The 13,951-nt window shown below is 49.5% G+C and overlaps 1 protein-coding gene across 5 annotated transcripts; it reads left to right on the forward strand.

The window, feature by feature from the left end:
- The first annotated feature begins 1,436 nt into the window (after nt 1–1,436).
- On the forward strand, nt 1,437–13,751 carry zhx3b (zinc fingers and homeoboxes 3b). 5 transcript variants are annotated; one of them, XM_076101218.1, is made up of 8 exons: nt 1,437–1,913; nt 2,781–2,970; nt 7,337–8,240; nt 9,080–9,184; nt 9,274–10,761; nt 10,945–11,643; nt 11,951–12,257; nt 12,676–13,751. In XM_076101218.1, exons 3-8 carry the CDS (start codon nt 7,497–7,499, stop codon nt 12,684–12,686), a joined length of 3,354 nt encoding a protein of 1,117 aa, XP_075957333.1. In that variant the 5' UTR covers nt 1,437–1,913; nt 2,781–2,970; nt 7,337–7,496; the 3' UTR covers nt 12,687–13,751. The 5 variants fall into 5 exon arrangements, with proteins under 5 accessions (XP_075957333.1, XP_075957342.1, XP_075957323.1 ...); XM_076101227.1 differs by having other exon boundaries at nt 2,786–2,970; XM_076101208.1 differs by lacking the exon at nt 2,781–2,970.
- Nucleotides 13,752–13,951: the final 200 nt, after the last annotated feature.

The raw sequence follows: 13,951 nt of genomic DNA on the forward strand, positions 1-13,951 counted from the left end.
TACTGTAACAACACGTATCCTTTAAAAGGTCTTCACTTCATTCTAAGATGCTACTTTCATTTAAGTTGATTGTTTTTATGAAATATTGTGCACTTCTTTTGGAAAAGTGTAACATATATGCCTCTTGCATGTTACATGAGAAACATAATTTCAGCTTTAAATTGTTGTTACTACGTCTGACAAAACAACCTTGTCATTTTACTTTTAAGGCGTTCAGATTTGTGTATTTATATGGCGTTATTAGGGTTTCATATTTAATACTATTACAGTATCCAAGGTAACAATGCACCTATAAGAGAGAACAAGTCAGACCAGAAATGAAAATCTGTACCAATGAATAGTTTATCAAAGAGAGGAAGTAACTATATAGTGTTTATCTTACTGATCCATCTGTATCAATTATATCTTTTGTGTGGTTTTGAAATTAATGATTTGAGAATCACATCATGAGTTACAAAAGCAAGATCCATTATTATCACTGCCTTTGGTGGGATTTTAGGCTGTAACTTTGTTACTGCTCGTTTGTTAGGTACTTTATTGAACATTTACTTCAGCATATTTCACAAAATAACAGTATACTTGCACTGTTAGGTCAAGTAACAATATAATAAACATTTATTATTTATGTATGAGCAAAATAAACGTGCCTGTATAATCCTGTTAACCAACAGAGCACCCAATTCAACACTATACATGTAACCCTGTGAGCAGTTTTGTATAATGTATCTATGTTTTCTTAAATATAACAAATACTGCATGCAACGGTCAGACTTTGTTAGTGCAGCTGCAGTATTTAAAGTAAAATAAAAAATCAACCAATTTGTTTTTTGTACAGTTGATTGTGTTTTTGGGAAAAATTCCACATTCACAAGAAGAGAATAAGAAGACAATTAAAATACATTTTCTTTATATTGATCATTTTTATCATTCAATCATTATTCATATTTACTAACTTTATATATATATATGTACATATAGAGAAATATATGTATTATTTATTTACATATATGTAATATATATATTATTAATTAATTACTATTGTTATATATATTTGTATTTTTTACTTTATACATGCACCCCTGGTATGAGCTGTCTTGTTTATTTATATATATATATAAATAAACAAGACATATAATTTAATTATTTATATTTTACCGATATTATTACATATATTATTACGTATTTTAGTATTTTTTTACTTTATGTATGCATTTATATTTATCTATATATATATATATATATATATATATATATATATATATATATATATATATATATATATATATATATATATATATATATATTTATCTATATATATATATTACTAAAACACCTGCATGCAACAGAAGGTACTTTGTTTTGATTTTGGGACGCAGTCCTCTCTGTTAGTGATGTACTGTCTCTTTAAGAGGGAGGTCACCTGGGAGAGGACAGGTGTGAGTGTAGCGGTAACATCCCGTTCAACCGGGACCGGGACGGTTCCTCCTCCCTCATGTACCGTTGGGTCAAACTCACACCGGGATGTCTGTGACTCACAGCTCGAGCTTCTCTCTTCACCGTCAAACTCCACCGTCGGTGACGTGTGCGTCACGTGTCCGTCTCTTCCCCGGTACGTCCGTGGTGTCGTCTCCTCCCCTCCACTGCCTGCTTCTACACTGAGAGACACTCCAAATAAACAATCGCACACAAAAAAAAAAAAAGAAATACGGGGTGGGTGGGGTGGGGGGGTAACCGGCGTGGCTCCAGTGTCACGTCCACCAGCAGCCGGACACAGGGGGGGGGGGGGCTATTTTTTTTTACACCTACAAGTTCTCATCAGTGAAGCCCCCCAAAAGAAACACCTCCTCTGAAGCCCCGAATCATTGTAAACTCTATGTACCCACGCGGCGCCGCGTCCACCGACACGCGCACAGGTAAGTGTGATTTAACGTTGCACCTTTACACGAGGGGTTCACAAACTTGCGCGAGCTACAGTGAAGCCTGTTTATACCTTGTTTTGCTGCGCGTTGGCTCAGCTGCATGTCGCTTTGCTTAAAATGGCGACAGCCAGCGGGTAGAGGAGGGGGGGGGGGGGGGGGGGGTTTATATATATTTATATATGTGGAGGTCTGGGGGGCTCGTCTGATCCTCCGCTCTGAATTAGCTACAATGTTTCCAAAAACCCCGATAACGCGCACACGAGCCCATTAAGTTGGACACTCCGCGTAACTTGAGCGGAAGATGAACACGCATCATTTTCGGAAATGTTTGACGCCGCTGCGCTCTGAGAGCGACGTTACGGTCCGTGTGTGTGTGTGTGCGTGTGTTTCATTAAAATACCGCTATTCGCTCACGTGTTATTATTAATAAACAATGTTTTATATATTCGAAGCAATGAGAATGTTGAGTCTTTGTGTGTTACAGTCAGACCTGCAGGATGTTCTGCATGAAGAAGTTAGAACCTCCCATCAGTTGTGACTGTTTGTCAGAGCTGCTCTATTTAGACCAGTGCAATGAAACACAGCTTGTTATTACGCATATATTTATTATTTTTTTATTGTTGTCCTCACAGACTTTGGTTTAAAGTCAAGTTTGGACCCTTAAACTAAACAAACACAATAAGTCCATGTTTTAGTCCAGTCTGCGAGCTGTTGTCTCAGTTATTCATCGTGTGTGTGTGTGTGTGTGTGTGTGTGTGTGTGTGTGTGTGTGTGTGTGTGTGTGTGTGTGTGTGTGTGTGTGTGTGTGTGTGTGTGTGTGTGTGTGTGTGTGTGTGTGTGTGTGTGTGTGTGTGTGATTAGAGCAGAGCTTTCACAGCCAGACAGCTAGTTTGTGCCTGAGGTCCACGTGAGTCCCAACAGAGACAAACAACTTAATCCACCGGTTCCATTCCCAGTCGGTGCGTCTCTGATCCGTCACAGCAGACCCGTCATCACACCGGTGATAGGAATCAAGTTAATTGTCTGTATTCACACGTTCCTAATATTCCAGGTAGGATGTCATCGGACTTGTTAATAGTCCCCCTTTCTCACCCTCACTTTTTATAGGTTTGTTATCTCACAGCTTGATCAGTCGGTTAAACACTTCCTGCGTTCTTCACATCTGATTTCTAACGACGACTTCATGGACCCCGAGCGGTTCTTCGTCGGTCTTTGGGTTTGCGTCTCCTCTCTTGTGTTGACTCCCGTGTAATCACAATATTACTTCCACATCTCAAGTCAGCTGCAAACTCAAGAGCTCCTTTTTATTCATTCTTTAAACAGCCTCACAGCGATCCATGTTTGGGTCATCCAGCAGCAGCAGCAGCAGCCTCTGGCTCTGGTTGGCTGGTTAACAGCTTGTGATGTCAGCCATTTTAGGTTGGACAGCACAAGAGCATGGTGCTCCGCCATTTTTTTTCTCTCCCTCTCTCTCTCTCTCTCTCTCCCTCCCCTTCTCAGCAAGCCACTTTTCTTCTTTTTTTTTTGCACTGTGGCTGCGGCCGAAGCAGTGCTGCCGTCTGCAAACCCACGCCAGCCATCCCATGCTCCCCTGCTCCCTGACCCCCGAGGAGCAGCCCGAGAGTGTGTGTGTGTGTGTGTGTGTGGGGGGGGGGGCCTCCTCAGGAGGGAAAAATATGACACTGTAGAACCTCTGAGGTTTCCTCACTGTGGCCCTTGTATTGTCATGAGAAAGAAGTTCAGACGCACAGCAAACATGCAGGAGCTGTGTTGTGTTTTGTCATGCAGGATGCATGAGTGTAACCCTGGCGTTGATTGACAGGAGGCTGTTTTAAGGCGGGAGTAAACATGGTGCTCTACTTCTGTCACAGCAGAGACTCCATAGATGGCGAAGGAGGTTTTGGTGCAGACTTGATAACTAGCTCTCGGGTATGGAGGAGGTCCCTCGATGCTCTCCTTTTTGCAGCCCCGTTTGTAGATCCACACCTCAAAAACCACAAGAGCCACGCAGTAAGCGAGGGGACAGCAGATGTCCGGACCGGCCTCTGGGGTCGAATAGGGACACACACACAGAGAGAGAGAGAGCGAGAGAGAGACAGACGCCATCAGCTACCCGGGCCTATGGCGTGCCATCGGCGGGGCCACACCTTAGCCGGGTTAGAGACATCAACACCGCGCGAGGGAGGCACTGAAATAGGAGCAGGGCCGGTCGACTCTTCAAATACCAAATACCGCTCAGTGGAACAAAACAAGCCCCCGCTAGGACGGGGTGGCATCGGAGATGTGAGTGTGTGTTTACCCACACGCATGTGCTTCAGGGAAGTGCGATGGTGGGAGAGAGGGGGGGAGGAGATGGTTGCCATGGGGACAGTAACACACCAGTGGCGCTGCCGACCTGTCTCCCCGGGCCAAACTTGCTGGAGGGAGGAGGAGGAGGAGGGAGGGAGGAAGGGAGGAGGGATGAAGAGTGTGGAAGCAAGAAAATAAAATGGGAGCAGTAGAGCGTTTGTTCCACACTTATCACACCTGAGTTCTTCGGCTATATAGGTGAGGAGCAGTTGAGCTAGCATGCGGCTATGCTACGCCGCCATGCTGGAGGGGTTATTATAGATTATAGAGTGAGATGTTCACTCCGAGGGTCGGAGGAGGAGGAGGAGGAGGAGGAGGAGGAGGTCAGGCTGTGCTCAGACTCTTGATGGAGGGTTAGATATGAACCAGGAGGATAAATTAATTCATGCACAGGAAAGATGGCAGCCTCACCACCTCAGTAAACAAGCCTCACACACACACACACACACACACACACACAGAACCGCGCTCCCCCACCCTGACTCCCTGCTCTGCACTCTCAGTCACACAGGAAACCCACACATGCAAATAACTCCACGTACAACGGCCGCCATCGACCGGCGTTACTGCTGCACGTCTTCGGTCTCGTGACGCCGGAGACGCTCGCCGGCCATTTACAACGACTCGACTTTGATAACACCTCCAGCTTCTGTGCTTTGTTGCAGTCCTCACCTGTGGGGGTCTCTGTGGCCTCGTTTAGGGCCCAACTGTAATCTGCAGATGTGTTCACACAGTTGTGGTTTTGTATTTCATCAGTGTGTGTGTGTGTGTGTGTGTGTGAGAGCTGAACTTCAGGTTATGTCCACTGGCTGAAGAGCTTCGGGTTGGAACATTCCAGGCTTTGCAGTGCAGCGAGGGGGGGGGGGGGGCTGTGTGATTGTAGTTTAGAGCAAGAGGCGGGGGGCGTTGAAGAGCGGGGGTTAGCAGGGGGTGGTGGTGCTAGGGAAGGAGGGGGGGGGGGGGGGGGGATATCAGGGAGGAAAAAAAAATTCCTCACTGAAACACCTCAGTGATTCCTCCACCACACCTCCTCGCCTCCTCACCCCCAAACCGGCCTGCCCATCCCCCACCATCCTCTCTCTCTCTCTCTCTCTCTCTCTCTCGCCCACCCCAACAGAACCACGTGACGGGTGGCTGAGGCTGGCCACCCATAAGCCTTTGTGTGGAGTCATGTGACCAGGCCTGCCTTGGCAGAGCGTTGCCCCCCGATGCAGAACTGAATGGCAGCAGAGTAGGAGGGGTGCACAACAGCCCCAGCTAAGGGGGGGGGGGGGTACAAGGGGCATCACGTTCCACCGTAGAGAACCTCATTTGAGCCTGTTAACCCCTCACACTCTGGTCCAAACAGAGAGACGACCACTTAAGTTCATCACAAGCTTCATAAAGAATCGTCGGTTTATTATTCAAGGTTTTTGATTTTCATATAATTCAGAAAAGTTAGCGTGTAGCTCTGTGCACATGTGTGTGTGTGTGTGTGTGTGAAAGGGCGTGAAAGGGCGTCCGGTTTTGGGCTAATGGAGCATGACCCTTTTTTTTTATGTTGCAAAGCGACAAGAGAAAGAGAGCGTTTAGAGCTGGAGCTGGTGATCTGCAGGAACCAGTGAGAGTAAAAGATCCAACATGCAGGAGAACCACCGCTCCACCCGGCTAGAGCCAAACAAAGATGGAGGAAGCATCAAAGACCTCAGACTGATGGAAGAGATCTACGCAGAGCACACTTCACTTTAAAGAGTACTCTTTAAAGTGAAGTGTGCTCTTTACTTCAAAAGTGTACTCTGCGTAGATTTCTTTTTCAAAAGTGATCTAAACCTAAAGACCAACTCTTCTCCAGTGAGAGCAGCTAGCAGCATTAGCTCCAGAAGTTTCTAAATCGATCCACAAAGCCTCCAAGTCGTCAACACCAACAGATCGTCCCTCCAGGCCTCCCTCCAAAGCCACGCCCCCAAAATTATCATTATAAAAGTAAACAACCAGCACGGCTGCTGTTAGCACTCTCAGCGGTTACGATGGCAGCTTGTGGTGACGAACGGGCAGACTAGGAGCAGGTAAACATGCAGGTAGCCGTCCGATCGTTGCATTCAGACTGAATAAAATGATTGGACGGCTTGTTTTCAGCCACAGATACTGAATTATTGTCTTTGTTTTTTTTTTTTTTTGTCTGAGCATTTGATGCCAAATGCCGGTCAGCTGACGGTGCTGCAGCAGCATCGTGCAGCAAGTTTGGACTGCTCTGTTAGTGCACGACAAGGGTGAGATTACTCTAGTTCGGCCTGCAGAAAAGCTGCATTCAGTTTGATTGTTTTAGTTTTCTGTTGTAGTGAAGTGTCTTTGCAGAGGGAGGGGGGGGGATTTTCCTGTTGAACTTCTCTGAGCCGGTGAACTTTTTTGTGAGGCCTCTGCTGCTCTGTGCGTGAGGTGTCACGTCGTTGCCGAGTGATTGGGGAGATAATTGCCATACAGCGGTCCTCCAACACTGCATCATCACCTCTCTGTCGGGGGGGGGGGACGACTCCTCCACAGGAAGCTTCGCCATTTTGTGTGGACACAAAAGAAACTAGGGGGTGAGAATTGTAAGAGTCACATTCTCATGCAGGTCTGTGTTTCTCTGTGGTGGGCGCCGGTCACACAAGAAGACTTCTCTTAAAGCTGCACATTCACAAACTAGTAGTTATGTGGTCGTCTTTATAAAAGGTGTTCAGTGAAGCTACGGAGGCGCTGGATTTATATCAAAATAAATCACAGAATGTGCTCTCCCCGTGGGGGTGTGTCTGAACGAGGGGAAGTGAGGCAGAGTCGTGTGGGGGAGGGGAAAGACGGGGGCAGGACAGGAGCTCTCCCAACAAGCCTTCAGTGAGGAAGAACTGAGCTTGTTTGAATGCACCCTCATGAAAGAGACAGCCTTGAGTTTGTCTCATATTGCAGCATTAAATTAAAGGCTTCACCTGGATCTCTTCACGAGGTCTGATTATTGTCACCTGTGCTGTTGATGTTCTTCCTGCTGAGAGGAAACCCGTCCCACTCGTTTGTACTAAAACTAAAACATCTCCTCCTCTCTCTCTCTTCTCCAGGTTCTCCCTTTTTAAAAATCGCAGCGAGAACTAGGAGTGGACCTTCGGACATGTCTCGCCGTCCTCCCCCCCCCACGTCTGGTCTATAGTGGACCAGAAACGACCCTCGTTCTCACTCAGCCATTCGACCCACAACCCTCCCCACCCTGCAGGTCCCACCATGGCCAGCAAGAGGAAGTCCACGACTCCTTGCATGATCCCCAGCAAGATCATACGGCCGGTAGAGGTTGAGGTGGAACGGGACTCTCCGGGTCTTCTCCGTCAATCCAGGATCTCTGCAGCGGGCAGGCAAAGCCCGCCGGACTCGGGGGAGTCCTCCAAACCGGAGGCGGGGGACGCCGTCAAAGATGGCGCCGGCACTTACACCTGTAAGCCTTGTGACTTTGAAACCCACGACCTGAACTTGTTCTTGGACCACGTGTACTCGGGGCACCCGGACTTCCGCGCGGACCCCGGCTTCTTGTGCGTGAGCTGCGGGGTTTCCGCGCTCAAGTTCGAGGGGCTGGCGCTGCACAACGCCCGGGTTCACCCCAGCACGCTGAACACGTCCCTGCAGCTGAGGAAGAGGGACAGGAGGGCGGTGGTGGAGCAGACTCTGCTGTCGGGGACGGAGACGGGGAAGGACAGCGAGATCTCCATCACCAAAACCCCCATCATGAGGATGCTGAAGGGCAAATCGGAGTCCAAGCGGATAGTGGTGTCTCACCCGGCCTCAGAGGAGCCGGCAGCGGACCAACACTCCGTCTCTGCTTCCAGAGAGACGGAGAGGAAAGAGGCGGCGGTGACGGTCACCCGCGTCCCCACGATCGTCCACAACGGAACGACTAAAGGCACTCTGCCCTCGGCGATCCAGATCGTCAACGGCTCCGGAGCGTTACCGATGCTCAAGACTCCCATCACGCAGGTAGGTGGAGGTTCATCCGGTCTCGTAGTGTGACTGTTTCTACTTGACTAAAGCTTTGTTTATGCCCTCGCTTGGCACCGTAGCGAGCTGTTCGTTGCATTATTCTCCAAAACACCAGAGGGCGGACAAAGAAAATGAACTGTGAAGCATCAAGAAGACAACGAGCGTAACCGGCAAAACGCCATGTCTCATATTCATGGGCTACTTTGTTGCCTTTATAGTCCTGTAAAGAAACAAAGGTTGAATATCCTGTAAACTACTTAGTAAAATGTAGATTTTTAAGACGTCCTCTTTCTAAAGCATTTAAAAAGGAATTGTCCTTCTTTGTGTAATCCTAGACATGTAAATAGTGCTTTTATCAGTGAACTATTTGTGAGTCACGTCACACAAAGAATTCAGAGGTGCACGACCAAGTGCCCTCGACCTCTTGAGGAAGCCATGATTACGTCGTATTCTGTCGCATGCGTCTAGAGCCGGCTTCACTACGGCGATTATAAACAACGTTTAAGTCCACGATCACACCAAACGACTGAGGTTGAGCGGAGACGAACAGAGAGATAATGTGAATAACGAGGACAAAATGAATTCAAGCTTTGGATGAGGAGGAGAGGGGAAAAAAGTATATAGTTCATGGTAATTAAAAAATGCTGCCATCGTCTGCCGGCACCAAAACAGGAAGGAAGTGGTGCCGATTCAATTCAATTGGCTGCATTGAACTTTTATGCTCGTCTCAAAAACAAATATGCGACCCACAAGAGAGGAGGAAAACATTGGTCTTGCGTGTGATCGGAGCTTTATTAGTTATTTTATTCTGACTCCTTTCAATCTGTTCCCTCCAGGTGGTCTCGGTGGTTCAAAACAGGAGCCTTCATCAATCCACACCGATCACAGTCTCCTCAAATATCTCCTCCGCTTCGTATTCCACCTCCAAAAATCTCCCCAAGGTAACTGATCTGATTTATTCTTTGTGTTTCAGTGTTTTTGAACTTTTATTTAAAGATGAATTGAAGTAATAATCCCTTTCTCCTCCCAGGTGATGATCCCTCTAAGCAGCATCCCTACCTACAGTGCCTCCATGGACTCCTCCTCCTTCTTGAAGACCTCCTTCAGTAAGTTCCCGTACCCGACGAAGGCGGAGCTCTGCTACCTGACCGTGGTCACCAAGTTCCCCGAGGAGCAGATCAAGATCTGGTTCACGGCCCAGAGGCTCAAGCAGGGCATCAGCTGGTCTCCCGAGGAGATCGAGGAGGCCAGGAGGAAGATGTTCAACACCATCATCCAGACCGGACCTTCCAGCTCGCAGAGCCAGACCCGGAGTCACCACGGCCCGGCCCAGCACACCATCACGGTCCTGCCGGCGTCGCTGGGGGCCGCCGGGATCCCTCACATCCTACAGGGCTCCCTGGTCAGCCAGGGAGGGGTGATCGTCACACAGCCGATGTTGGCGAACGGGTTCCAGGTCAGCAGCGCCCCCGTGGCCCTGGCCGTCACGCCGAAGCCCCAGGCGGCCGCCCGCCCCACGATGCAGACGCGGCCAGCTGCGGCGCTGGTGGCCGACAAGGGCGTCAGCATGGTGGTCGGGACGCTGGGCAGCGGCAGCAGCACCGGGAGTCGCGTCATCGGCAGCAGCAGTAACGGCAGTCGGAGCGGGAGAATGAGCTCCATCATTACCAGCAGCCACGCCAGCGTCATCAACCTCAGTCTAGGGAGCGCTAATCCGTCTAATGCTAAGGTTAGCAACGGTAAACACAGCGGCGGTAACGCAGACGGCAACAACGGGAGCAACAGCAACGTCAGCAGCCACGTAAACGCAAAGAGCGCCGACGTCAGGAGAACTGGCGGCACCGGTGGCATCGTGAAGAGCGACGACAAAGAGAGTAAAAACACCGCGGACGGCAAATGTAAGACGGGCAGCGACGTGCAGAAGAGGAAAGATAACGGCCACAAGAAGAGCACGGAGGACGTCGAGCCCAACACCGGCGACTCCCCCGCTGTCAAGATAGAGGAGGTGTCCTCCCCGGCTTCCAAGTCTTCTCCCGCGGCGCCTCCGAGCGGCACGTCCGGCTCTCAGACGCCCGTCAACGCGTTCCTGGACCCGAGCTTCTACAAGGGCAAGAAGTCTCAGGAGCAGCTCAACGCGCTGAAGGACAGCTTCCTGGTGAGCCAGTTCCCCGACCAGGAGGAGGTGGACCGCCTCATCGCGCTGACGGGGCTCACGGTGCGGGAGGTCCGCAAGTGGTTCAGCGACCGGCGCTACCACTTCCGCAACCTCAAAGGCGTGCGCTCCAGCGGGCCGGGTAAGTCCGGAGGCGGGTCGAGCGGCACGGGGGGCTGCAACCCCATCGATCTGTCCGAGGGCAGCGGCAACTCGGGGCCGAAAACGCCACAGCACGGCCCGGCACCGCTGAGCCCGCCGGCGTCACAGACTCCCACCTCTCCCACCACGCCGTCCCGACGACTCCCCAGACCTCCCTCTCCGGATTTCACAGCTATCCGCTACAAGGAGAGAGAACCGCATCAGGTGTGTAAGGAGCTGTTTGTCATGTGATCACAACATGGATTGATCAACTAAAGGGAAGGCATGCCTCGTGTGAAAGAAGTTTAATGAAGTTTTTTTAAGTTACAGAGGATTCATTTCTTTTTTAGTCCACTCAGTTCTTCAGGTTGGTGTTTTTGACCTCGTCCCTTCCTGTCTCTCCTCCAGGTCAAGGCACTAGAGGCCAGTTTTGTCCAGGACCCGGACCCGGCAGGAGAGGAAGTGGACCGACTGCGCTCCGAGACCAAGATGACCAGAAGGGAGATCCACGGCTGGTTCTCCGACAGGAGGAAGAGAGCGGCCGCTGAGAAGAAGAAAGAGGAGGTGCAGCGGGCCATGAGGGCGGAGGTGGAGGAGATGGAGGTGGACGGGGAGGAGAGGCAGAAGGAGGACGGTTCGGGGGAACTGAAAGTGAACCCCATCAAGATCAACCTGAAGATGCTCAAGGTGACGGAGGCCAACGGGAAGGCGGATGGCGAGGCGTTGGACGGCACGCCGGCGTCCTCCCCATCCTCCACCCCCAAACCGCCCCTCTCCTCCACCCCGACGCCCAAACCGTCCCAATCCCCGAAACCCGCGACCGTCCGGGGGAAGAAGACGGCGGAGCAGCTGCAGACGCTCAAACAGGTCTATGCCCGCACGCAGTGGCCCAGCGCCACCCAGTACGACGAGATGCTCTCGGCCACCGGACTGGCCCGGCCCGAGGTGGTGCGCTGGTTCGGGGACTGCCGCTACGTGCAGAAGAACGGGCAGCTGAAGTGGCTGGAGGAGCACCAGACCACGGCCCTGGAGGAGGACCTCCAGACGGGGAACACGGAGGTCCTCCAGGCCCACTACGACGCCCACGGCAGCGTGGAGGAGTCACAGGTATCCACAGAGACGAGTACCGTTTATTCTCTTTAGACAACTGAACCCCGAGGAGCAGATAAAGCTTTACTGATGTGATAAAACATATTTTATCTGATGATAGTTTCACTTATCGTGGATTCTAGATTCTAGATTTATTTTCTCTAATTCAAAGCAAATAGTTTACCAGTTTTGGTTGCTTTTAGTTTTACACCTTTTTAACTATAGAGCAAAGATTTGCACTTTAACATTCTCTGTTTTTGTAACGCTGTGCTTTTAGTCAAACCTCTGCAGATCACACAAACACAGATCTGTTCTTTGTGCTCAGCTGCAGGATTTGGCTCAGAGCTGCGGTTTAGCGGCGGACTTGGTGCGACATTGGTTCTCCACCAAAGCGTCGCTGCCGAGGCTCGAACACACTGCTGCTGCTCACCAGACCGAACCGACACCAGACGCACCGGACGCAGGGACGGAGCCACGGAGCGCAGGAGGAGGGATGGGGGAGAAGATGGTGGAGAAGGAGAAGATGGAGAAGGAGGAGAAGGAGCAGATGGTGGAGAAGGAGAAGGTGTGTGGCGTCGCAACAAAAGCTGAGGAGGCCAACAACACTGACAAGACTGTGAATCCCACTGAAGGTAATCTTCTTTTCTTTAATGTGATGCAAAGTAATAACTCAAAGAGAGTGACTTAGCAGTTTATAACACGTTGTTTATAACTATTATTTCCATTATTGATTAATTTGCTGATTTATCTTCTCATTTAATCTGTTTAAAGAAATTGCATTCACAAACAGTGATGCTCTGATATCAGGTTGATTTAGAGGATCAGAACAGTTGGTTCAGTTACTCAACTTATCCTCAATATGATCAAATAAAATGTTACTATTTCAGGCCGAGTCGTTCTGAATGAATTCTGTTGACTGGAGATGAATCATAATCGTCTCTCTGGTGGAAACATGAAAACAACCATAATTATGAGTTCTGTATCTCCCACCGGTAAAGATTTGTTCTCAAGGTGATGCTTTTATTTATTTATTCGTTTTAATTACTACAGGAAGCGACTGAAAAGGAAGCGACTGAAGGACTTTTTTTTGTCCGATGAAGGAGACAGTTTGAGGAAAAGACGGCCGATGTGGGTGTAACCGGATCACTGGACAGAAACGGACCTCAAAACCATCCTCACCCACATCTCTCTCTCACTCAGAGGGGGAGGTCATGCCCACTTTGTGAGATGGACACTAAAGCCACTAACCTCCCCCCCCTCCCCTATACACCCACTCCCTCCCTCCCCCGTTGTGTCCACCCCTTCGCTGCACAGACCTTCTCCAGCGTCCTCCCGTCCACCATTTTCCCCTCAGAAGGAAGTTCCAGTGGAGGCTGAGGTGGAGGGAGGGAGGGAGGGAGAGGTGGAGGTGGAGGGAGGGAGGGGTGACACCATTTCTGTTCCGCCTGCCCGCTGTGACGGGAGAAAGGAAGGAGGAAAGAGGGGGCAGATCTGGAGGAAAGAGGGGGAAAAGGGAGATTTTTTTGGACTTTAACCGACCAAATGAACCCTCCGAAGAGGATCGACGGAGCGTCGACAGTTTGTTTTTTGGGGGATGGAAAAACTGCACAGCACTTTTCTCTCCGGGGTGCTTTGCCTTAAAAGGCCTTAAAGTAAATAAAACGACCGTGTGCCATCTTCGTACTCTCCCTTTTTTCTCCCCCACCGACGTGCACTCAAACACTTTGACTTCATGCTTGCAGCTTACTTTAAAAACGCAGTACTGACGTTCATCCGATCATCTCTTTCTACTCGCTCTTTATTTCTTATCTGTACATATTTTTGGTTAAATAATTGTCCTGTTTTCGGGGGGGGGGGGGGAAGACTTCTGGAGTTGTGTGATCCAAAGAGGGCGAGCACCCTGTGTGAAGAGAAGCATCGTAGACTACGTGGAATCTGTGTCGTAGCATCAAAGTGCTTCTTCACGTCACCGACGTGAACCTGCGTTTGTTTTTAATGGAACTTTCTTATGAACTACATTTTTTTGACTGTAGAAGAACTGAACTCTCACCAGAGTTCCATACTTTAGGATCGATGTATAATTTTTACAGATGGTATTTGCAGAATAAACAGAATGTAACAAACTTCAGGAGTCTCTTCTTTCTGCCTGTTTTTAAACAAAAGGATGCTTTGGTCACGCGGGAGCCAACGAGAAGCTTCAACTCACGATTATTAATCGTTAATCTGCTCGTTGTTTTCTTCATGAACATGAAATATCAGCAAACAGGGTTTTTACACTTGGTTGCACATCACTTCCTGTTATAAAGGCACAAAACGCTCCCGGAGC

Source organism: Anarhichas minor, unplaced genomic scaffold (assembly GCF_050575085.1).
Source record: "Anarhichas minor isolate MPS153535 unplaced genomic scaffold, ASM5057508v1 ptg000003l, whole genome shotgun sequence".
Lineage (NCBI taxonomy): Eukaryota > Metazoa > Chordata > Actinopteri > Perciformes > Anarhichadidae > Anarhichas > Anarhichas minor.